At 57.0% G+C, this 22,418-nt stretch overlaps 1 protein-coding gene across 2 annotated transcripts in view; it reads right to left on the bottom strand.

The window, feature by feature from the left end:
- ARHGAP23 (Rho GTPase activating protein 23) overlaps positions 1 to 5,639 on the bottom strand; it is a 75,121-nt gene extending 69,482 nt beyond the window's left edge. For both annotated transcript variants that reach the window (XM_058284100.2, XM_058284101.2), the window contains exon 1: positions 5,534 to 5,639. In XM_058284100.2, the coding sequence (XP_058140083.1) occupies positions 5,534 to 5,596 (63 nt within the window). In that variant the 5' untranslated portion in view covers positions 5,597 to 5,639. The remainder of the gene's footprint in view (positions 1 to 5,533) is intronic.
- Positions 5,640 to 22,418: the final 16,779 nt, after the last annotated feature.

Genomic DNA, 22,418 nt, shown 5'->3' with positions numbered 1-22,418 from the left:
GCCTCTTCCCCTCCCCCGCGCCTCCACTCGGGGGTCTCTGCCGTCCCCCGTGTCCGCCCCAAGCCGACTCTCCTCCCAGGGTCCCGGGCCGAGCTGTGAAAGGGTCACTTCAAAGGGGACCTGCCCGCCGAGGACCCAGCCTGACCCAGGGCCTGCTCCTCGGCCAGATTCCCGGCGGCGAGGGACAAAGGCCCCACTGTTCCCCCAGCCCCCAGCTCCCCCAAATGCACTGGGCAGAAGAGGGCTTTCTTTGCCCAGTTCCGTTCCTTCCAGGCCTGGGCTCCTTGCCACAGACAGTGGCCCCAGTCCCTCCTCCAGGAGAAGAGGAAGAGGGGAAGGGGAGGGCAGGGGGCTCCCAGCCCCCACACCCGGCCCCCCTGGCAGACGTCAGGACAGGGGCCCAGGCTCCTCAGTGCCCCTCAACCCCCAAGCCTCCCCGCCTCCCCCCACCAGAACCATGCCCAGCCCTCCAGGCCTTTTCCAGGCAGGGGCCTCCCAGCACGAACCACAGCCGCCCGCGCTCCCCGGAGCCCGACATGGCGGCTCCTCTCCCCAGACCCTGAAAGCAGGGCCCAGACCCCCAGCTCCTCTACTTCCCTATCACACAGCGCTGGCCCCTGAACGGGTTCCTAACGTTTCCTGTGTCAACCCCTACACGCCAGCGTTTCCTCTTGCCCACGCCACAGTCCGCCTGGGCCCTCCCACCTCCAGCCGGGGACCTCGAGGGGCAGCGCTTCACTCTTTTTTTTTTTAACTTCATTTTTAAAGAAGTTTTAGATTACAGAAAAGTTATGTCAAAAATATAGGGGATTCCCATCCACCCCGCCCCTTCCCCCCTCACCTTTTCCCCTGTTAACAACATCTTCATTTACTCTTCGGGGTGCTTTCACCTTTAATAATAGTTGCTGGCATTTACGGAGATTACCAAATGTCTTTTACCTGTGTCACTGTACCTGTTTCACCTCATGTAATCCTCTCAACAATTTTTAGGGTGTTTCAGGGACAAGAAAACTGAGACTGTCCCGGGTCACACAGAGAGTAAGGGGCTGAGATGAAATCCGAAGTGTGCTCTCACCTCCCCGTGTATCGAGGGCCACGCCAGGCCTGGCCCACAGGAAACAAGCCTCTCATGTCCCCTGGTCGGGGTCCCTGTTAGACAGTAGCCCCTGGCCCCCTCGCCAGCACCCCAGCACAGGAAATGTGGCCTGCAGGTAGACGTACTGATGTTCATTCCAACCAGGGAGTGGGAAGCAGAGGGGGTCAAAGGGGGAGAGGACACCTCCCCAGGGACAGGAGGCTGGAGGTTGCCCTGAGCCTAGGATTCAGGACTGGGGGTGGCTAAACGCCCAACCCCCCTTCTCATGAGAAACGGAGAATTGATGGCGATGGCAGGGCCTGCCCCAGGGACCTCCAAACTGAAAGAGACAGAATCTTTGACCCAAGTGGTACAGCACACTGAACAACTCAGGGGCAGAGAGATGAGGAAGGAGTAGGCCTCTTTAAGCCAAACTGTAGTCTTTTCCCATGAATCAGTCCTCGGAACCATCCCCTTGTCCCGTGGGAACTCTGGGGGAAGAGAGGAGGCGTGTGAGCAGAGAGAGCCCGGAAGATAGAGGACGAGGGGGCCCCCAGTGGCTCCGTCAAGCCTTGGAGGGTAGTCATGACAGCATGTAGGTGAGCTTTCCCTTCCTCTCTAGGCTTGTCTCGGGCACTCTCAGAGCCGATGACAGGGATGCACCTACAGGCCGCCCTCCCAAGACCCTAACCCGAGCGACTTCAAAGGGTTAGAGCACAGGATTCCATGATTTTTCCATACACTGTCCTATCATTCCTATATTCAGTCAATCAGTCAGTCAGTCAACAAACATTCCCTGAGTGCCGCCTTGTGCCAGGTCCTGTGGACACCAAGGCACACATGACACCTCAGACACTACTTGCGATGAGCTTGAGAGCATGGTCAGCAATTCAGCTCTGCTCCCTATAGCTGTGTGACCTTAGGGAGCCAAAGAACTTTTTTGTGCCAGTTTCTTCATCTGTCAAACGGGATGAAAACACTAGTACCTACCTATGTGGGAAGCACAATAGACTTAGACTTGCTCTTAATTTTCCTGCCCTCCAATCATCTCACTCTGGTGGGGAGACTGACATGTAGACTTCCCGTCACAATGCGAGGGACAGAACTGGGCATGGGCCACCCTGGAGGCTGGGGAGGGGCCACTCCCTGGCCTGTGCTTCACAAACATTTATGGAGAGCCGCTCTGTGCCAGGCGCTGTGCTGGTCACCGGGGACTCAGATAAACAGGACACATTGTCCACTCATCCCTGCCCTCCCCCTCCGAGGCCCAATCCCAAGCTCTGCACTGAAGGGGGCACTGAGGACAGAACTGGGAGCTTGGGAGTCAGAGGGCCTGGGCTCTTGGCTGCCAGCGCCAGGCTGAGGGACCTGCGGTGTTCTCTGCCCTCGCTGCCCACTGTGGCGTGACACAGACAAGACGGCTGCGGTCCTCCCCTCTCTGACAGGTGATGAAGACACTCGCCCTGGCAGGGCTTTAAACCTGCCCGAAGTCCAGTCCTAAGGCCTTCCCAGCCCGATGTCCAAGGGCGGCAGTGAGGGAGGGGTGCCCGCTTGGCACTGACTGGCACGGCCCTGCTGACAAGCTGGCACAATTTCACACGAAACAGGGGGGCTGGATCTAAAGGCGGGCTGTTTGCAGAGAGTGGGAGTACTAGGGGAAAGGCACAGCCAGCTCCTCCAGGCCCTATTCATGGCACTGAGGGAGAGAGAGCAGGATAATTAAAACCAGGCTTTGTCCAAATCCCTGTCAAGCTAGTGTCTCACCTTGGAACCCCAGGAGGGCAGGACAGATGCCCCTTTGGAAGGAAAACACCACCGAAGCAAGCCGTGCCCCAAGGGCAGTGGGCTAGCATCTGGTGGGGGAGAGGAGCAAATGACCAATCCCTGCTCCATGATCACAAATGGACGCCTGAGGTTTTCACTGACCCTGAACTTGCCTGTCCCAGTTCAAAAACAAGCAACCAAGGTCCTATCCAGCAAGAGGCTGACCTTGACCTTGGGCTATGTCCAAGATGTCCAGTTTTGGGGCAGGAGTGACAGTGGTGCAAGGAGATCCTGAGAAGCCGAAGAGTGGGAGTGAAAGCATTAGCTTTGGAGCCGGATTGCTGGATTCCAACCCTGACTCTGCCACTGGCTAGCTGTGTAGTTTTGGGCAAATTATTAGTTCTCTGGCTTCAGTAACTCCAACTGTAAAATGGGGATCCTAATAGTACCCACCTCATTGTGTTGTCATGAGAATTATATGAGCTAATTTTTACAAATCCTGGTCCAGAGTAAGTGCTAAGTACATCTTAGCTTTCAGTTTTACTATTAAAACAACTCCCCCTCCTTACAAACATATTTTTTCAAGGCAGTAATCTATATGCACATTTGAATATCTGTCCAGGCCCTATGACTCTCTGGACTTCTATGTTGGGATTCAGCATCACAGGAACCCATCTAATCCACTACAGCTGGAAGAAACTTTCCTGTGTGATGCTCCAGGCTGTGACGCTGGAGCTCCCAAGCCTCTCCATGGAAATTCTCCCAAATATCTAACTGCAATCCCTCATGCTGTAACTTATTGCATTTTCCTCCTTTCAGTCTCACTTTTAACCTTGCACATAGTTAAAAGCATGAAGGTCCTCTCTGTCTTAGAAACAGCACCCTCCTTCATGTCCACTCCCCTCCATGCCAAGAATATGGCACCCTTGGGTGCCAGACAGACCTCCTTCTCTCTTTCCCCATGAGCTCACGGTCCGCCTGAGGAGGGGCACAGAAGGTTGCCCAAGCACAAAACCCGTTTCCCAGGTCCAGTCCCTCCTTGCTTGGGCTAAGGAAACCGAGGCCTTGGGGAAAGGTCAAAATACCCAAGAAAGAAGTCCAGGGACCTGACCCCTCTTCGCAGGCCTGCTCCATGCTCCAGGGTGTCACAGAGCCACCTTCCTAAAAGCAGCCCCTCCCCAAGCGTTATCAGGACACCCAGGTTTTAGCCTTGGCACAGTCACTGTGCAATCTCAGATTTTGTCTGTCAAATGGGACCTAGCACCCACCTGCCCCCTCACAGAGGCTTCTGAGGCCCTCCGATCCATCACTGAGTGTTGGTGACTCACTGCCCTCATCACCCCCAAGTGGGGGCGGGGCTTGGACGCAGGAACTGCCTTTGGGGCGGGCCCAACCACCTTGCCGGCAAGGGGAAGAAGGGTTGGAGCCGGGGCCTTGGGGGTGAGTGTGGGGGCAGATGACAGGCTCTGTAATGGAGATTCGAATGGCGTGCCCATGAGCCACGTCGTGAGAGCTGGCCACCTTTGGGAATGGGAGCGTTGACCTGGCAGAGGGGGAGAATCACGTGGGATCAAACGCCTCGCACCCCGCTTGGGGGTGGGGGGAATCCAAGGACTCACGCTTAATGACCTCCACCCCCACCCCCTGTCCAGCCTGAATTTCAAGTCTGTAATTAGGAGACACACTTGGGCTGAAAGGGGGTGAGGGGTAGGGGAGGAGAGAGGTTCAGGCTGAGGGGGAACTAGCACACATCCATCTCCTGAGAAACACGCCGGGCTCGGGCAGTTTGCACAGCTCCAGATCCCGGGCCAGCGGGCTGGAAACACCAGCCACTAAGCTCCCCAGCCTCGTCAGCCCAGACCAGCGCTCCAGCCTGGACCGCAGGGAACCGCTTTTCCAGGCTCAGGAAACCGGGGCCTGACAGTGTTCAGTCCTGCAACTTGGGCTGGGAGGGGAGTGCGCTGGGGTGTGTGTTCCAGCAGGACCCGGCAGCCAGGCTCGGCGCCAGCGGGGCCCCTCCCCGGCCTCTGCAGCTGGCAGATGACAGAACCCAAGCAAAGCGGCCCGGCGCTGAGTAATGTCCCTGGCCTTGCTGGGGAGGGCAGAGGCGAGGGCAGGGGCGCCGGCACTGCCGGGGGTCCCGGGCCTGTTTCTCCTCCCAGGACCCCGGGGGGCCGCGGACGCGCGCCCCAGGCGGGTAGCACGCTCCGGCCCGGCAGGGGCCTAGGGTGGCGCGGGGCGGGGGGTGTCCGGCCGCGGTGGCCGAGGACGGCCCCCTCCGGGAACCCCCGCCCCCGCTCCCTCTCCCTCCAGCTGTGCCGGGGCCTCGCCAACGGAAAACGAAAACTCGGGCAGAGGAAGCGGCGGCAGGCGCCCCGCCTGGGAAGCCCGGACAAAAGGCGCGGGCCCCCCGCCCCCGCTGCGCGGCCGCCGGGGAACTGGCACGGCCGCCCGGGTCGGCGCCCCCTGCCCTGGCAGCCCCGTGCCCGTCTCGGACCCCTTCCCTCCCTCCGGCCTCCCCGCCCCCTGCCCGGCGCAGCTCTCGCTCCGGTCCCCTCCCGTCCCAGCCGGTGGCCCCGCAGCTGTGCCCGCGGTGCCCGAGCCGGGCGCCCCAGGCAGCGCCCGCCCAGCGGAGGCGCCGCGACCCCGGCCGGGCCGCCCGCTCCGCCCCCTCCCCTGGCCCAGCGCGCTCACCTGGGGGGGCCGGGGCTCCGGGCGGGGCGGGATCCCGACCAGGCAGAAGGCGACTCCATTCATCGGGTGGCAGCGGCGGCTCTGCGGCCAGGGCACTGCCGGGGGCGCCGAGAGGGACCCAGGGGGCGGGCCGGGGCCCCGCCCCCGCTCCGCCCCCGCCCCCCGCCCCGCCCCGGCTCCGCCCCCCGCCCAGGGCCCCGCCCCGCCCAGGGCCCCGCCCTCCGCCCCGCCCCGCCCCGGGCCCCGCCCCCGCGCGGGCCCCGCCCTCCGCCCGGCCCCGACGGGGCGCACGCAGGCCCTTCCCCGGGGCGTCCGGCGGGTGCGAGGGCTGAGGGGCGCAGGAGACCGGGAGGGGCTCTGGAGGAGGGCGGCGGGTGGCCTCCAGGGGACCGCCCAGACATGAAAAGACGACAAGGCCCAGAGCCAACCCAGAATGGGCACCGGGTGAGGGAGGAGGAAGCAGAGAAAGTCACGGCTAGAGCTGGTCAGCGACAGAGACTGAGAGGCGCAGAAACCCGAGACAGGCAGACAGAGAACGGCAGAGGCAAAGACCAGGGTGCGAAAGGCGGAGGAGAATTCGGGAGCCTTACACTCAGAGCCCACGGGAGCTGAGACGCAAGGGCAGAGGCTGCATGCCCACAGGAGGGGGAGCCCCTGGACCTGGGGAGGTGTCCTCTGAGGCAGGGTCTCCCCCCACCACAGACCTGCTCTCCAGCTGGAGGCCTCCCAGTCACAGGCTTCCCACAGCTATGCCCCCCAGCTTCGCTCTGAGCTGGGCCCAAAAGCCACCGGGGGCCCTGGGCCGGTTTCCCTGCCCAGCCCTGCAGCCCATCCCTGGCAGTCCATTTCTGCTGGCAAGGTTTTTCTGCTATCTAACCCCATCCTTACTCCCTGCTTCACACAGCCTGCTTTCCTCTTTCCCACGCCTTCTTGCAGATTAAAAGGCCCCCTGTATTCCTGACCCAGACTATGAAAAAGAAGCAGAGGCCGCAGATGGATAGAAATGTGGCTTGAAGAACAGAGGCAATGAAAGTGGAAACGTCAACTTTGTCTACCAGATTCACCCACCCCTCTGGGCAAGGAGACCTCAAAAAACCGGCTTGCTTCATCACCCCCCAACACCTGAGAGCTGGCACCTTCCCCCCAGGGACTGGGGTGGCGCAGACACCAACTAGCCCACACCCCTACTCCTGCAGGGCTCCCAGCCAGAGGAAGGAGATACTGACTTGGTTTTTTAAAATCGTGCTTTATTTTATTTATTTATCTTAAATTCTCTGGAAGTCAAATGGAAAGAAATTCTGTTTTATAATGGAGAGAGAGGACAGTTAATGACTCCTCTTCCTTCCCAACCAACTTCATCCAGGTTAGAATTATCCCCTACGGCTGGGAAGTCCTTCCTGCTATCCAGCTGTAGTTCTTCATACTGCCTTAATGTTGCTTACTGTTCAACCAGGTCCCTTTTCCTGCCTCTTTCTTCCCTGTAGCTCCAGTCATGCAAGGCTTACTGCCACCCTGGGCCCAGAGGTCTTTCCTACGCCCACAAATGGTTATCTTCTTTAAGAGCTTCTGAAATCCAGACTGAACCGAGTCCGTAGGGGAGGGCAGGAGGGTAGTAGCCGCTAGGATACCCCTGGCTCACTTTTTCCAGGCCCTGATGCCCTCAGACCCTGCAGGAGCCATGAGAGGAAATGAGCTCACAGTCTGTCCGGCCAGACCCAATTCCTCCCTCCACAATGAGCCGCACACATCTCCCCCACCCCCTCCCACTTCCCAGAAAGCGCGGCTCTTCCCCACCCCACTGCCCTTCCTACCTTTTCCTGCACCTTGACCTGCACCGCCCCCCCGCCCCCCGCCCCCCCACCTCCTCAGCCCCTCCTCCTCCCATCCTTTCCCCTCCATCCTGCCTCCTCATCCCCTCTGACCCTGTCTCACTCCCTGCTTCCTGCCATCCCCCAAATCCACTCTATTCCTGGCATGCTCTTTCTCTGGGGTTTCGGGCAATAGAGCCCCAGAAGGGGTGGGCACTGTCCCTCACTGAAGACCCTCCTGTAACACTCAGCAGGGGCTCCTCCTCCCCCTCTTTTTAGGCTCCTCCCTCAGCCCCATCTCTTTCCTGCATTCACAAATGCTTATCATGCTTATCCCTAATATGGGGGGGCGGAGTGGAGGGGACGTAGAGATAAGGCCCAGCTCCTTCCCTCCAGGAGACCGGGTCTCCCCTAATCTTGGCCAGAAAAACAGCAATCAGTGACTGAGAAGCAGAGGAAGACTTCCCGAAGGAGGTGGCATTGAGCTGATTGGGCAGGGCTGAGGTGGGGAGTGGGGAAAAGAAGGCACTCCAAGGACTGTCGTGGAGAAAGGTGGGGCGGCAGGGAAGAGCAGTCTCCAGCGGTGTGGCTGGAGCTGAGAGTACGTGGACAGGAAGCGTGGAGAGATGAGGCCGGAAACACGGGCAGGGATGTGACTAGGGGATGACTGGGCCCAAGGCACTTGGATTCCACCCTGGCGGGAACAGGGCGGTGGGAAGAGTTCAGGGAATCTAAGCCACTTGGGCACTCACTCGGAAGGGAACAGAGGAAGGCAAGACGAAGGGCAGCAAGGAGACCCAATGGGGCTTGTGGGGGTGGGGCTACTGCACCAGGACTTGGTAGCCTACTGGGTGTGCGGAGGGGGCGATGGAGGAGACTAGAACAACTCCAAGGTTTCTGGCTCAGAACATTAGGTGGTTGTCTGCAGTGTGTTTGCAAGAAGAGGCGGCATTCCAGATTCTGTGCTAAAATCCCGTGTATGCGTAATCCCAAATAAACTTTACAAGGCCCTGTGAATCCGACAGTATTATAATCCCCATTTTACGGACATGGAAACTGAGACCTAGAGAGCTCAAGTATTTTATTCAAAGTTACACAGGATCTGAAGGCAGGCATTTGGGTTCCAGAGTCCATGCCCTTACCCTCCAGGCTATGCTGCAGGGGAGCAGTGATTGGCAGCATAAAGTCTGCCTCAGTCTCCTGGAAGAGAGGTCTGGGGCAGAGACAAGACTCTGGAATTCCTCAGTGGTCGGCGGTCGCTGAGACCAGGAGCTTGGCTAAGATTTGGAAATGGACGGTGGTGGAAGCCCAACATTGCGAATGTGATTAACACCACTGAATCGCCTCATGGCTGATAATTTTCTGTCGTGTATATGTTACACAATTTAAAAAGAGAGAGAGACTAAAGAGATAATGACAACTAAATGCAATACATTATCCTGGACTGGAATTAATATTGGCAGAGAAAAAAACGAAAAGGACATTATTGAGACGACTGAAAGAAAAAAAATTGGAATATGAACAATATGCTTTATATCGATGCTTAATTTCTTGAACTTGATAGCTGTACTTCAGCAAGAGTCCTTGTTCTTAGGAAAGGTAAATCGGGTTGTCTGGGTGTGGGGTGTGTTGGAGTTCTATGTGTTGCTTATGTATTATTTTTGCAACTTTATGTTAAGTTTGAAGTTATTTCAAAATAATTTTTTTTAATGAAAAAAAAAAAAGATTCCCCAGGGCAGCATAGAGTGAGGAGACAGGACGTAGCACATTAGGAGGCGCGTCCACCTTGAGGGCAAGCAGAGGGGGGCAGCGAGAAACACAGGAGGCCGCGGGCCTGGGAGGGGAGGCACTGCTGGGCAGAGAGCTTTCAGGGCTCGGTGGGTGGGGGCGGAGGCCAGGCCGTGGGGTGGGAAGGGCAGCAGGGGGTGAGGAAGCAGAGTCTGGGAAGGGGCAGTCGGACAGGATAGGGGAGCAGTGGACAAGGCAAGTTTCCATTCGGGTGGGGGAGACTTAAGCGTGCTTTTTGGTTGAGGGGCATGAAGCAAGGGAGAGAGCCTGAGGGGCCAGGAGCAGGTGGTAGTGGGGTGGACACAAAACACCCAGAGTCTGGGGGACCCGAGGAGGAACCTGTCTTCTCCAGGGCCATCATGGGGAGAGGCCAGGAGTCCCCAGGCCAGAGCCGTCCAGGGGCGCCGGCAGCCTCGAGGAATTGGCAAGGTTATGTATGGTGTCACCAAAGGAGCAGTGCTTTGAGAGTCCAAAGACATGGGTTCAAGTTCCCATCCTGCCAACCTGGTAGATGTCTGACCGACCTTGAGGAAATGTGCATTCTCTGAGCCTCAGTTTCCCTCTCTGTAAGATGGAAACAATAAGGCCTTCTCAGCCTGACTCCAATTTGAGGGTTGCATTTCATAAGGGGTTCAAAGCACTCTGTGAGCTGAGAATGAGAACCTGTAATGGGCAGAAGGCAAATTACAGGGCAGGTGGCCACAAAATTGGCCAGTGTCGGGGCCTTCCACCAAAGGGGAAAGAGCACCCCCTGGTGGAGAAGGGCAGGAGGACAGGACCAGAAGGGAGAGAAATGTGGGGAGGGAAGTTCTTGGGGGTCCAGGTGCTTGTCCCCCAAAGGCAACAGCAGGCCCACCCCAATCTGTAATCTCCAAAGCTGGCAGAGATCCATTTCATTCATGTCAGCAGATGTTTGCTGAGCGCGCTACATGCAAACCACTGTGTGTGGTGGGGACAGGACAATGAACCGGGTGAGAAAAGTTCACATTCCAGGGAGGGGGGCAGAGCCAAGGATAGCTGGGATGGTGCTGTCATGGTGGTGCAAGCAGAGCACAGAGCAAAACGGAAAAAGGAGGCTTCAGTAAGGAGGGGAGAGGGCAGGGGGCCTTGGGAGGCAGTGTTTGCCCTCAGCTCGCAAGAGGCAGAGGAAGGAGGCCAAGGGCTGAGAGTGGGGAGGGGCTGGGCACAGGCTCTGGCAGAAGCCCCAGGCATCCCACGGGGCTGGACCAGGATGAGCCTCTTTAAAGGGTGAGGTGGGGGTGGCAGGGCGGCCGCTCAAGGCAATACAGCTCTGTACCTTTATTGTAGTCGCTAGGTCCTTGGGGAATCCTGGGTGAGAGGAATCCAACCTGAAAGCCTCTTGGCTTGGGGTGGGAGCAGGAGACGGCAGCTCCTCTGGGCTGGCAGTGGGGTAAGCCAGCCAAACCTAGCAAAGCCCTGGTGTCAGGCAGGAGGCGGATAACAGATGCCCCACCCCTGCTCCTCTGTTGGTGGCGCCTCAGAGAACCAAACTGCTCCTTTGGCTCCATGTTTGGGTAAGCTACATCGTGGTGCCGGGAGAACACTGGGTCCCAGTCCTGTGTGACAACAGACAGTCGAAGACCCCATGACATTGACCACTAAAAGATGATTGCAAGGACCATGATATCAACCTAGAAGGGGCTTGAGAGGAAACAACTAGCATTGGTTGTGCACCTACTAGGTGCCAAGCTCTTTATAAGCATTATTTCATTTAATCCCCGTTATCAGCCCCTACTATATAAATGATGAAAAAGCCTCAGAGAGGCTAAGTAACTTGTCCAAGGTCTCCCAGCTAGGATTCAGGAGTTAAGACCAAGTCTGATGCCAAGCCCTTGACCTTTTGACCATAGCAGGATCCCTCTGGGAGGAGTTAAGCCAGGTGGTGCCTGCCAGCCCCAGGCTGTTACACTCTGTGGTCTAACAGAGAGGGCTTTACTTCTACCACAATTGGCCTGCAGCCCTGGTCCTGGCCAGGCTCCCCAGGACTCCCTCTGCTTACCTCCCCCCCTCCCCCCACCCCCCCCCAGTCCATTCACATCTCTGCTCACAGGAGGACTGACTTACTCCATTCCCCTTCTGTCTACATTTTGCCCTTCTGGTGGGTGGAGGGAGGAGAGAAAAGAGCAAAGGAGGGGAAAGAAGGGGGCAGAGGAAGGGAAAGGAGAGAAAATGAGGGGTGTAAAGGGGAGGGAAGGAGAGGGAAGGGGAGGCGGGGTGGGGGTGGCTCCCACCTCCCCCTGGAGCTCTGGAAATGCCCCGCAGCTGCTCCTGTCTCCTCCGTCTGGCCCTGAGCCAGCCCGGGGTGGGAGGGAGGGAAGTTAGATGGGGAGAGAAGAGGGACGGGGCATGGACCCCGGGGAGGGCAAACCCCTCAGTCCAGGCAGCCCACCCTACCCAGCAATTCCAGCCCCCCCCCCCAAGAGATTCCAGACATGCTCCCCTCTAAGGAAACCCTACATGCCAAAATCCACACATACCAAACAGGCACATCAGGGCAGTTCTTGCCCTATAAAAGGATTCTTTGCTTTACAAGAGGGCTCAGCACATGGGAAACTTAAAATAGGAGCTTCCCCTGGTGTGATGAAAAGCAGCTCTTGAAATCAGAAGCACCCAGACACACCACACCACTGGCACATCCAGGAAGCCAGTGACCCCAGCAGGGCACCCGCCCAAGCGTGCTGGTGGTCACAGTTTCCACCTCCGTCCAGGCTCAGGCTGAAGGGCTGTGCCCTTGGCAGAGGGTCCCAGGCCATCCAAAAAAGACCTGGAAAGACACTGCTCAGGGAGTTCTCAGTGGCCTGGACAGGGCAGATGTCCAAGGCCACGCAGAGCCTCTGGTGGGGCCAGGGTTATGCCCAAGGTCCTGAACTCGCCTCCGTCCTCTCTCCCCTCCCATGATGCCAGGGCCCAGGGGAGAACCAGGCTTGGGCAGGACACCTGGGAGAGGGGGCCTGGGGGAAGAGGCTGGTCCCAAGAACAGCTCTGGAAGGCTGATGACGACGACCGTGGGCAGGTGGGCTGCTCTGACGAGCAACTGTGGTGGCCGAGCCGCAGGCCCAGGGAGACACGCTTAGAGTCCTCTAGTCAGGAAGGAGGGGTGGCACCAGCTCTGTCCCCCAACCCTACTCCAGGCTCAGAGTGGAGTTAAGGGTAGAGTCAGTGAAAACAACAACAACAGAGAATGACAGAATTGAGTCCCTCCCCACTGCCAGGCCTGTGCTCCAGGGAGCTGCCACTGGCCATTTAAATTAACAGCCAAGATAGCAAACAGGCCTGGAGACCAGCGCAGCCGTGACCCTGCCCTGAGCACTACGGGGCGCCCAGCGAAGGTGCTGCTCCTTGCCGGGAGCACATCAGGCCTCCCCAGACCCCTCTCCCACTCCCCAGAACTTAGCGCCACCCCTGTCCTCTGGCTCCACCGTCCCCTGCCTCCTCACTCTCCACCCTCCTCACCACCAGGGCCGCAGAGGTCGGGGCCTGAGCTCAGGCTGGGTGAGGGGCGTGGGCCTCAGACCCCAGGGCCCCAGGCCACCTCCGGCAGAGCCTGGAGCAGGGAGAGGAGGGGAGGGTGGCCGGCCCAGCACATAAAGGCACTCCCAGGCACAGAAATCCCCACCCTCTCCAGACTCCACCCCAGACATCTGCGCCAAGTGGGGACAAGAAAGGGGGAGCGAAGAGACCCCAGGAACAGCCCCCCACCCCACCCCACATCAGGCTGCCGCCCCTCGCTCCTCTTAGCGCAGGGGGTGACCCCTCCCGGATGTTAGGGGGCTCCCCCCACCTTGTCCAGGGTTCCCTGAGCTCCGTGGAGGGAGAGGGTGCTCTGACGGGAGGGGCCCTCACCCCTGATTATCTGTTAGTGGATTCTGCCAGAACCTTTATGAAAGAAAGACAGTGCCAGCACCTGGCTGGGGCCGCAGTTCTGTATTTGGGGGGCAAATGGAGAAAGCCTGCCTAGCCCACCCCATCTTTTCACTCCCGCGAAATGGTGGCAGCAGCTGCTGCAGCTGCTGTAAGTGGGAGAGGAGGGGCGAGCCCGGCTGGGAGAAGCCCCTTGGTGTGTAAGGGGGAGGGGGCGGTGGCATCTTGAGGTCCCACCAGCCGGGCTTGGGGGTCTGCCCTCATTGTATGGCCGTGGATCCACCCCTGCCCCTCCAACGCCCCCACCCCTCCATTCTGCAGAGCCGGCAGCCCCTAAGGCCTAGGCTGGACAGCAGGGGCTGGAACCTGGCCGAATGGGGGATGGGGGCTTCCAAATGCGGGTGCACTCCTGTAAAGGGGGTGGGGGGAAAGGCCGCGTGTGCACCGCACCTTCTGTGCGCGCCTCTGTCAGGGATGGGGGAGGACTGCGTGCGAGTGTGTACACACCAGCTCTGTGTCACACCAGCCTCATCCCTTCTCCAGAGCCCCGGCCCCGCCCCGAGCTCCAGCGCCCCGAGCCCCCCTCCCTACCGGCGCGCCCACCCGCATCCTGTGAGGACGCCCTCGCGCTCGCCTCTCACACACTCACCCGCGCCCCGCGCCCGCTGACCTGCTCCATGCTGCGGGCCGCTATGCCGTCCTCGGCGCGCCGGCCCCAGGGGGCGCAGGGGGCGGCGGCCCCTCCATGCGCCCTGCCGGGGCAGCTGCACCCAGAGCCCGCGGAGCGCGAGGCGCGCCTGGTGCCGGCGCCCACACCCCCGCCCCGCCCGCCCCGCAGGCCCCGCCCCCCGCCCCCCACCCCGGCGGCCGGTGCGGGCGACGCGCGGAGCAGCGCGCACTGACGGGCAAGCACACACAGAGTCGCACACGCTTTCCACCCGACCCCTAATGCGCACACTCCTCCCACAGCCGGGGTGTCGGCCCTGGCACGCCCGCTGGTTCTGGGGGCACAGCTGGTCCAGAGAAGACCCCCTGCAGGGCAAGCCCCTCCCCTCCTCCCTGCGGTTCCTCAGTCAAAAGCGCCCACAGCGGCCCAGAGAGGGGCGAGCCCAGGGTCCCACCGCAGCGCGGCGCAGAGCTGGCCCCAGGGCCAGGCTCCCGCCTCCCAGCCTGCAAGACCCACCTCCGGGGTTGTCCGAGAGCCGGCGGGAGAGGCCCACGGAGACTGGACCACAGGGAGACTCCGTGCCCCCGCCGTCTGAGCAGGCAGCGCCCAGTGTGGCTGTGAGCAGGGAGCAGGGAGCTGGGAGGAGAGCCGACTCCCTGCGGACAGGTCCAGCCCAGCGCGAATGGCTCTGCGGCCTCGACTGGGGGATGGGCTCAGAGGTGGAGAGCCTTGTGGGCCACCCAGGGCACCCCACCCCGGGCGTGTGCCAGGCGGGAGGAAGGGCCTGCTAAAGAAGGACATCTGAACCTCCAGATGCTGTCAGGCAACCTGACTTGGTGACAGCGGGGCCACCCGCTCTAGTGAAGACCAAGGACTTGGCAAAAAAGACTCCACCCCCCATTGCCACCACCCTGGCCCGCGTCAGGGTGGCTCCTAACTGCCCCCTTGCCTCTGCTTGGAGCCGGCCCACGAGAGGCGGGCGTGCTGTCCTGGCCTGTTCTGTGGGAACTAACCTGCTCCGAGGCAGCCGGAGGGAGGTGGGCAGCCGGGAGCAGGGCCCGGCCGGGGTGAAGAGGGGTTTCACAGCTTCCCACTGTGCCTTGGGCCCAGACGGCGAGGGAGAAGGGGGCAGGAAGCTGAGATGGGGAGAGTTAAGATCCTCGGTGGGCCCAGACAAAGGGGGCTTTATGGGCTGGGTGTGGGGGACACGCTGGGGGCAGCGAGGCTGGAAAGAGGGGCCCGGAGCCCAGTTTGGGGCTGAGGTTGGACCCTGCAGCCCTCCCAGGCCTGGGCCCTGCGGGCGGTTGCTGCTCTGCTCCTGGGACTGCAGCCGGCGTCGCCGGCCCTCCTCTTGGGGCGCCCCTGAGCCTGCCCACGCACTCCCCGCCCCCCTGCCCAGTTGGCTGCGGCCTCTTTTGGTTCCCTGCCATGCCCTCTTGGTGGCCCCTGGCCCCAGTCTGCTACCCAAGGGCCCTGCTGGCTGCCAGGGGAGGGAGGGTCAGACTTGGGTGGGGTCACAAGGCTATGGGGTCAATGAAGTCCTTTGTCCCTTCAGACGGCGTCCTGGGGTAAAGAGCTGGGAGACAGAGAAGAGTGCCAGCCAGTAAAGCGTGTCTCCAGACCTTGGCCCGGCCTCTCCCAGGCCCTGGTGGAGATGGCTCCATGCGCGCCAGAGTGTTTCCCTCTGGTTCTCCTTCAGCGCTGAAGCCTCCCTGCGAAGGGAGGTGGGGCAGGAGGTGCGGGCGCAGCCACCCGGTGTACCTCTGGAACAGCGGCCGCTCGGCCAGGCCTGGGGTCAGGCCTCAGGCTTCGCAAGGTCAGGGACTGTCTGTCCCTGGAGATGCTGATCGGGCCCTGTGGAATGGGCTCCCCGAGCCCAAATCACCATGCCTGAATTGCTACACCCAAATGCCATTTTGTCAACACAGCCAGAGCGCCGTGGGAAACGTCACAAGCAGAGCACTCCTGTGGAGGAAGAGCACTGGACAGTCCGTTGTCTCCGCCAGAGCCTGCGGGGTCCACTGTGCAGCCCCCCTCGGTCCTCCCTGTCCTCTAGCAGCCTGCAACCCCAACAAGCTCCTGCTTTTCTTCCCCAGTTTGACACCACCCGAGCCGGGCCTTCAACAGCAGCCTCACCTCAGCTATGCAGCAGTTAAGGGGAAGGGGCAGGGTCCAGCCTGGGCTACTTGATACGAATTTTATTTTAGTCTCTTTAGTAAGATTAAAAGAAGACACTCTTGTGTCTCGACCAGTTTCTCTCCCTTTTAGGAGGTAAAAAATAAATGTCCTAATCGGGTCCACTTGCATTTTCCAATCGTTCCTTCGGGATGCTTCAAGTCACGCTAGAGAGAGACAGCCCGGGACTGAAATCATTGCAGGCTGCTGATGTCGTAGCAATGTAGTCCAGGGGAAGTAGCCTCACAGCTCTGAGCTCCAGCGTCCTCACCTGTAAACCAGGAAAGATATCCCAGGGCCAGTATGTCCCAGGGCCATGGAAAGATTGAACGAGAAAGGGAGTTTAAAACACTGGGCCCACTGCCCGGCCCATAAATGATTGATGGATGAAAGTTAAGTGCTTTCACAAAAAGGGCTAAATGAATTCACTTTATGTTGATTATTACTAGTGTTAGTTCAGCAGGTGATAATTTCTGAACTTGTCCCCCAATTCTGGGAGGCCAGACCCTGGCTAGAACCAGTTTCCTGTGGGGGATGGCACTTGTCTCCACCAGGCAGGGATCAGAGCAGTTGAAGGGGCCGTGTCCAGCCTGCCTCGGTAGCCTCCAGGGCCCTGCGCGGAGCAGGGAGAAGGTGGAAGGGGATCCAAGAGCCCTGGGGTAAGGCAGACAGCGCCTGGCGCTGGATGGGCCTGAGCAGGGAGGAGGAGGAGGATTACCCAGGAGGGAGTGGAAGGAGAGGAGAGGGAGGGGGCGGCGGGCGGCCAGGCCCCACTCCTTCACCTGCTGCTCTCAGAACAAAGCCAAGAATGATGCAATCCTGGCCGGGTGCTGCTGAGGCTACAAAGCCCTGAGAGAGGAAAAGTGGGTGTCAGGGTGGGAGGGCAGTGGGCGGTAGGTTGCCTGCGCATGCCAGACCCTGGATTCATGGTCCAGCTTGTGCTCCTTCGTGTGGCTCCCGGGGTCCTCCTGAAGCCCAGGGCCAGGCCCCTCCCCCAAATAGTCATAGGTGACTTACAGGCAGGAGTCAGACATGATGCAACTAGGACATCACGCCAGGCAGCTCCCTCAGAGGAGAGGGCACCTCCCCACTGGGAGGGGGATGACGAGAGACTCCAGCGGCGAGAAGATGCCCAGGCCCCCATCGGGTGGTTTGCCTTCGGGCCTCGGGTGCATGTCTCTTTCCCCCTCACCTCTCATCCTGGGCAAAAAACTCCCAAGAAGGTAGGCTGGCAAAGCTCGGTAGAACCCTAACAAAACAGACACGTGGGTACACATTTATAGAATTGAATGGAACCCAAGGCAAATACTGAGAGGGGGCTGAGCCTCCACCGCACGGAGACCCTGGCGTCTCCCCAGGGCAAGAATGCCATTAGCAGCATGAAGCCAGCAAGGGGGGGGGGCGCGGGGAGGGTCTGCCTCAGTTCCATTCTGCTTGGGAGTCGAGAAGAACAAAGACTACCCACACTCCCTCCGCCTAGAGAAAAGGGGTCTTGTCCCCTACACTAGGGCCATGTGGAGGATATGTCACAGGGGCAGGGTTTTAAAAGGGGGCTGCAGAAGAGAACTGAAGAAGCTGTGTTTAAGAATATTTAGCCTAGCCTAGCCTCCCGCCGCCCACACCAGACTCGGGTGGCCTAGCCCCCAGGAGCCACTAGGTGGCAGGCGAGGGCCAACGCCAGGCCTGGCCCCACCTGCTCCCCCCTTCCCAGCCCTCCCCTCCTGCAACTTCCCCTCTCCTTCCCTACAGCCCACTCCTCTTCAGCAGCCTTGGGTGAGGGTCATTTCATTCTGTCTTCTGCCTTTGGGAAGGCAAAAAAATTCTCGTTCTTCTTTTCATAATACCTATCATAACAACACTTTTTATTATTTATTAGTGCCCGCTACTATTTATTGAGTGCTCAAGAGAGAAATACCAGGCATTTTACATGCATTATCTTATTTACTTTTCATACATGATGAGAGTGAAAATATGCTCCTCCTTTTAAAGATGAGGAAGGAAGCAGAGAAAGAATAAATCGCTCAAGATCACACAGCTAGCAAGTGGTGGAGCCTGGACTCAAGTCCATCTTCAAATCCTGGGCCGAGTCCTCCCTAGGACCATTGACGAGCGGGAGTGGGTCTGGGTGTCGGGAGGAGGCCAAGGATCCATCAGCTGCTGCGGAGAAGTTTGATCCCCCACCCCCAAGCCCCTTGAGACTGTCTGAGAGGGTGAGTGTGAGGCCTGAAGAAGTTGCCCCGGTGATTCAGGCTCACAAAGCCCCTGCCCTGCCTAGAATGACTATTACTTCTCCTCCAAACTCCACAATCCATTCTGGATTCTTCCCTCACCAGCATTGCTGAAAACCTTTCCCACGTAAACTCCCATCCCACCCTCCCCCTCCCCCAATCATCCTCCTGTGCCTCCACCTTCACATTTGGGCTGAGAGGTGATTCCAGCCCAAAGGATCTGCCCCGACTGCCACCTCCACTCCTGGCCTGGCTCTGGGTCTGACCTACTCCACCACTTCCAGCAAACACTCAGGGCAGGGGTGGGGAATCTCCTGGCACAATGCTGGCCTGTGGGGGTGGGGGCATAGCAGAAGATGAGCAAGACACCAAGCCCACTCCCCAGGTGCAAGGAGAGTTCAACATGTCTAAAGCTGGCCCTATGGCAACTTCTAAATATCACATTCAAATATCAGCCCCATATAGAAAATAATATCTATCTCTATTGCACTTCAAAACCACCAGTGCCAGAGCCAGGAGATGACACCCATGCAGTGAAACTTCTTGAAATCTTCAACTCTATCAATCTCTCACACAAGACGGCTGCTGCCAAAGACTGTCTCTTTCCAAACCTTCCACACTCCTCCCAAAGCTCAGCCATTACCTTTACACTTGCTTTTTTTCTCCCAGTATAAACCTAGTGTTGGGCATTGAATCACGTCCCCCACAAAAAGCATGTTCAGGTCCCAACCCCTGGTCCTGTGGATGTGAACCCATCTGTAAAAAGGACCTTTGAAGGTGTTATTAGTTAAGGTGCGTCCACAGTGAATGAGGGTGGGCCTTAATCCAATTTGGCCGAAGTCCTTATAAGCAAGGGAAATTGGACACAGAGAGAGAAGGCCAGGGTTAGGCAAAGCTGGAAGTTAACAGAACCCAGGAGAGAAAGAAGACACAGCCATGTGCACTGCCATGTGCCAGCAAGGACTGCTGGCAGCCAGCCCCAGAAGGCCACGGTCTTTGGGTAGGAAGAATTGCCTTGCTGATGTCTCGATTTTGGACTTCTCCTAACCTCAAAATAGTGAGCAAGTAAATTCTTGTTGTTTAAGTCAACCCATTGGAGGGTATTTGTTTTAGCAGCTGGGAAACTAAGACACCTAGCTAGCCTTACCTGTTTTCCTTCCTGTCCCATCACACTTTCAATCTCCAGAATGAAGACTCAGAAATAAGAATAAGTTCTTTGGAAGTGGGCAGCAGGCAGGAGAAAAGTGGAAAAGCCAGGACTTGACACGTTAAGAGATAAAGGCAGCTGATGAAGAAGGATGCCTGGGCTTTCTCTAAATGCAGGGTCTCAGGTCAAGTAAGAACTTAGCAGGGGGCAGAGGCAATTCTGTACCAAAGCTCGCTGACCCTGGATGGACAGTGTCTTCCACCCAAAGGGCAGCAACAGCTCCTCATCCTCCCTCACATCACTGGAACCAAGAGGAAGGCATCCACAACCCACCTGTGGGCACTCTTGAATTATGACTATATCACAGACTATATCTCATTGTTCACACTCCTACTCCAACCACAGATTTGTCGATCCCTTGAGAAAGTCCTACTAAAAAATAAAAACAAATCCTACCTCCACGCAATAAAGTAGTTATGTGTGAAAGATGAAAATCCAGGATCCGGGGCTGGCTGACTAGCCATGGAGGGAAACAAGGCACACACCTGGGAAGGGGGCTGCTCGTGTCTTTCCTCAACTCACCACTGCTTTGGGACACATCTATGCAACTGTGCCAGGCCTTGGGGTCGGGAGAGAGAGGTCACAGTTGAGCGAGCTGGACAGCTACGTGAACAAGTATTTTAACAGAGAAAGGAGCCGTTCGTTTGGCTAGGAAAGGCTAGTGAAGACCCTGGAGAGGTGACCCTGGAGCACCCCTTGAGGAAGAACAGTTTTGCAGGAGGAGAGAATGACAGGAAGGGTCCTCCAGGCAAAAGGAACAGCATGAGGGAAGGCCGATGGCAGAAGGGATGCCATGCTCTGGGGACTTCAATCTCACATTGTAGCCAGAGAGCAGCCTCCATGGCAGGGGAAGAAGAAACAGCTTTGAAAGGCAGGAAAGTCAAGAATGGCAGGGCAAAGACCAAAAGAGACATGATGATTTTAGAGCAAGGATGGGACATAAGCACATCTTTATTTTGGGAGGAATTTTAGAAGGACTAGAGAGGGAAAAGGCGGAAGCAGGAAGACCAGTTGGGAAATTGTTGAAATTGCCAGACAGAAAAGGGGGAATGCCATGGGGAGGGGGTGCCCTCTATGGGAACGCTGTACTTTTCTACATGATTTCTCTGTAAACCTACAACTGCTTTAAAAAATAAAAATATAAAATTTTCAAAAGAAATTTAAATGTGTGAGGGGGTGTCTAAACTAAAACATGATGGCAATAGAGGAGATGGATTGACATTCAGAAAGTATGAAGTCACAGCTTAAATGGGGATCAGGGCATAGAATAAAATTGTAGTCAAAAATTCCTTGAAAATCTCTTGGTCCTAAATTTGAGGAATGAACAAAGAACTAAAGTAGACTTATTATTCTAGCAATGGAAGAACTTTTATCACTGATATAAAGGCAATGGCCACCAGAGGTTCTAAGGGAAAGGAGAGGGAAGAATAGATGTAATATGGGGGTGTTTTGGGGACATTGGCTTTGTCCTGCATGACATTGCAATGACGGATAGAGGCCATTATATATTTTGCCATAACATACAAAATTATGTGGGACAGAGTGTAAATTGTAATGTAATTAGTAGCCATGCTTCAATATGTGTTCATCAATTTTAACAAATATACCACATTAATGAAGGATATTGTTAATGTGGGAAAATGTGGGAGGGGGAGGAAGAGGGGTATATAGTAATCCCTTATATTTTATTGGAACATTTATGTAATCTAAAGCTTCTTTAAAAATAAAAAAACTTTTAAAAAATCTCTTGGGAAGGAGCTCCACTAGAGATCACCAATAATTAGCTGGAATCAACTCTGTGCCTTTGGCTGAGCACTAGTTGAAAATGGTTGGTTTTCAGAATCCACATGGCACAGATGTGCACTAGAATTGTTGTGCACAAGATGTTCATACTATGAGAGGCTAGAGGGAACCAAGAAAAACAGCAAACGCACTTATCCCATTTTGCTCTCAATCAGGGGGACACCACAGAACGGAGGGGAGGAATCTCCAGCACGATTACTCTTTTGCTATGTACTTACAGGCTGAGTGCAAGTAAGTCAAGTATGTGCATGCTGAGACGCCACCTCAGAAGTGGCATGAAACAGCCTTGGCAACAGAATAGGGAACTCAGGAGGTGGAGGAGGCCATTCAGAATTCTTGGGTGAAGAGGGTGGAGGGGGCAGTTTTATTTCAGGCCCACTGTTTTCAAAAGGATGCCTTTCTCTCTGGGGCTTTCTCCCCCAAGTAGGTGGAGACAATTACCTAGGTTTCCCAACAAACCATAGTGAATCCTCACCAACTTGAATGACACCAATTTGAAGTGATGAAAACCAGCATCTCTACTTTCATGAATATGTACGGTAACACTCTTGACTGAGGGTGCTTGCTAGTCCAGGTGCTGTCAGTAAAAATCCCTTATGATTGACAAGCTGTGTCCCATGGTGGCTGTTAGAGCATGTAAAGAGTTGCTTCTGAGTTAAACATTTTCCCTTGTAATGTGGTTCACACTTCATTGCTTGGTGAGCACCTATTCTTCCAAACAGGAAGAAAACTTTAGTCAGATGTTAAAGCTATTCTAGAATGGCTGCCAGAATTGATATGATACTGTTTCATCATCATGTGGACCTATGCTTTGTCAAGGAAACCAAGTGTGAAGGAGCTAACTGGGACTAGCAGGGGTTTCAAAATACCTTCCTTGAGGCACTTCTCATCAGTCCTATGAAAATGCAACTCCTTGGTTGAGAGGTAGAAAATTAGCAGGACACTCACTTTGAGAATGTAGGCAGTACTCAAGAACGTGCCAAGGTGGTACACTGGCTCTTTCAATAGTTTTTCCTGGTAAATTAAAAAGGCATTTAAGGGGACCCTAGTCTACCTTGCTCAGGTTACAGGGGAGCAATGAAGGGGCAATGGATGAGAAAGTCAAGAGAGATTTGAATGGCTCCAAGTACACAGTTGTCAAAGAAACATACCCAGGGAAGTGGATTTGGCTCAACTGATAGAGCGTCTGCCCTACCACCTGGGAGGTCCAGGGTTCAAACCCAGGGCCTCCTGCCCTGTGTGGTGAGCTGGCCCACACACAGTGCTGATGCCGCAAGGAGTGCTGTGCCACACAGGGGTATCCCCCGCATAGGGGAGCCCCACGCAC

Source organism: Dasypus novemcinctus, chromosome 21 (genome assembly GCF_030445035.2).
Source record: "Dasypus novemcinctus isolate mDasNov1 chromosome 21, mDasNov1.1.hap2, whole genome shotgun sequence".
Taxonomy (NCBI): Eukaryota; Metazoa; Chordata; class Mammalia; order Cingulata; family Dasypodidae; genus Dasypus; species Dasypus novemcinctus.
This window is presented reverse-complemented; position numbering and strand designations above follow the sequence as displayed.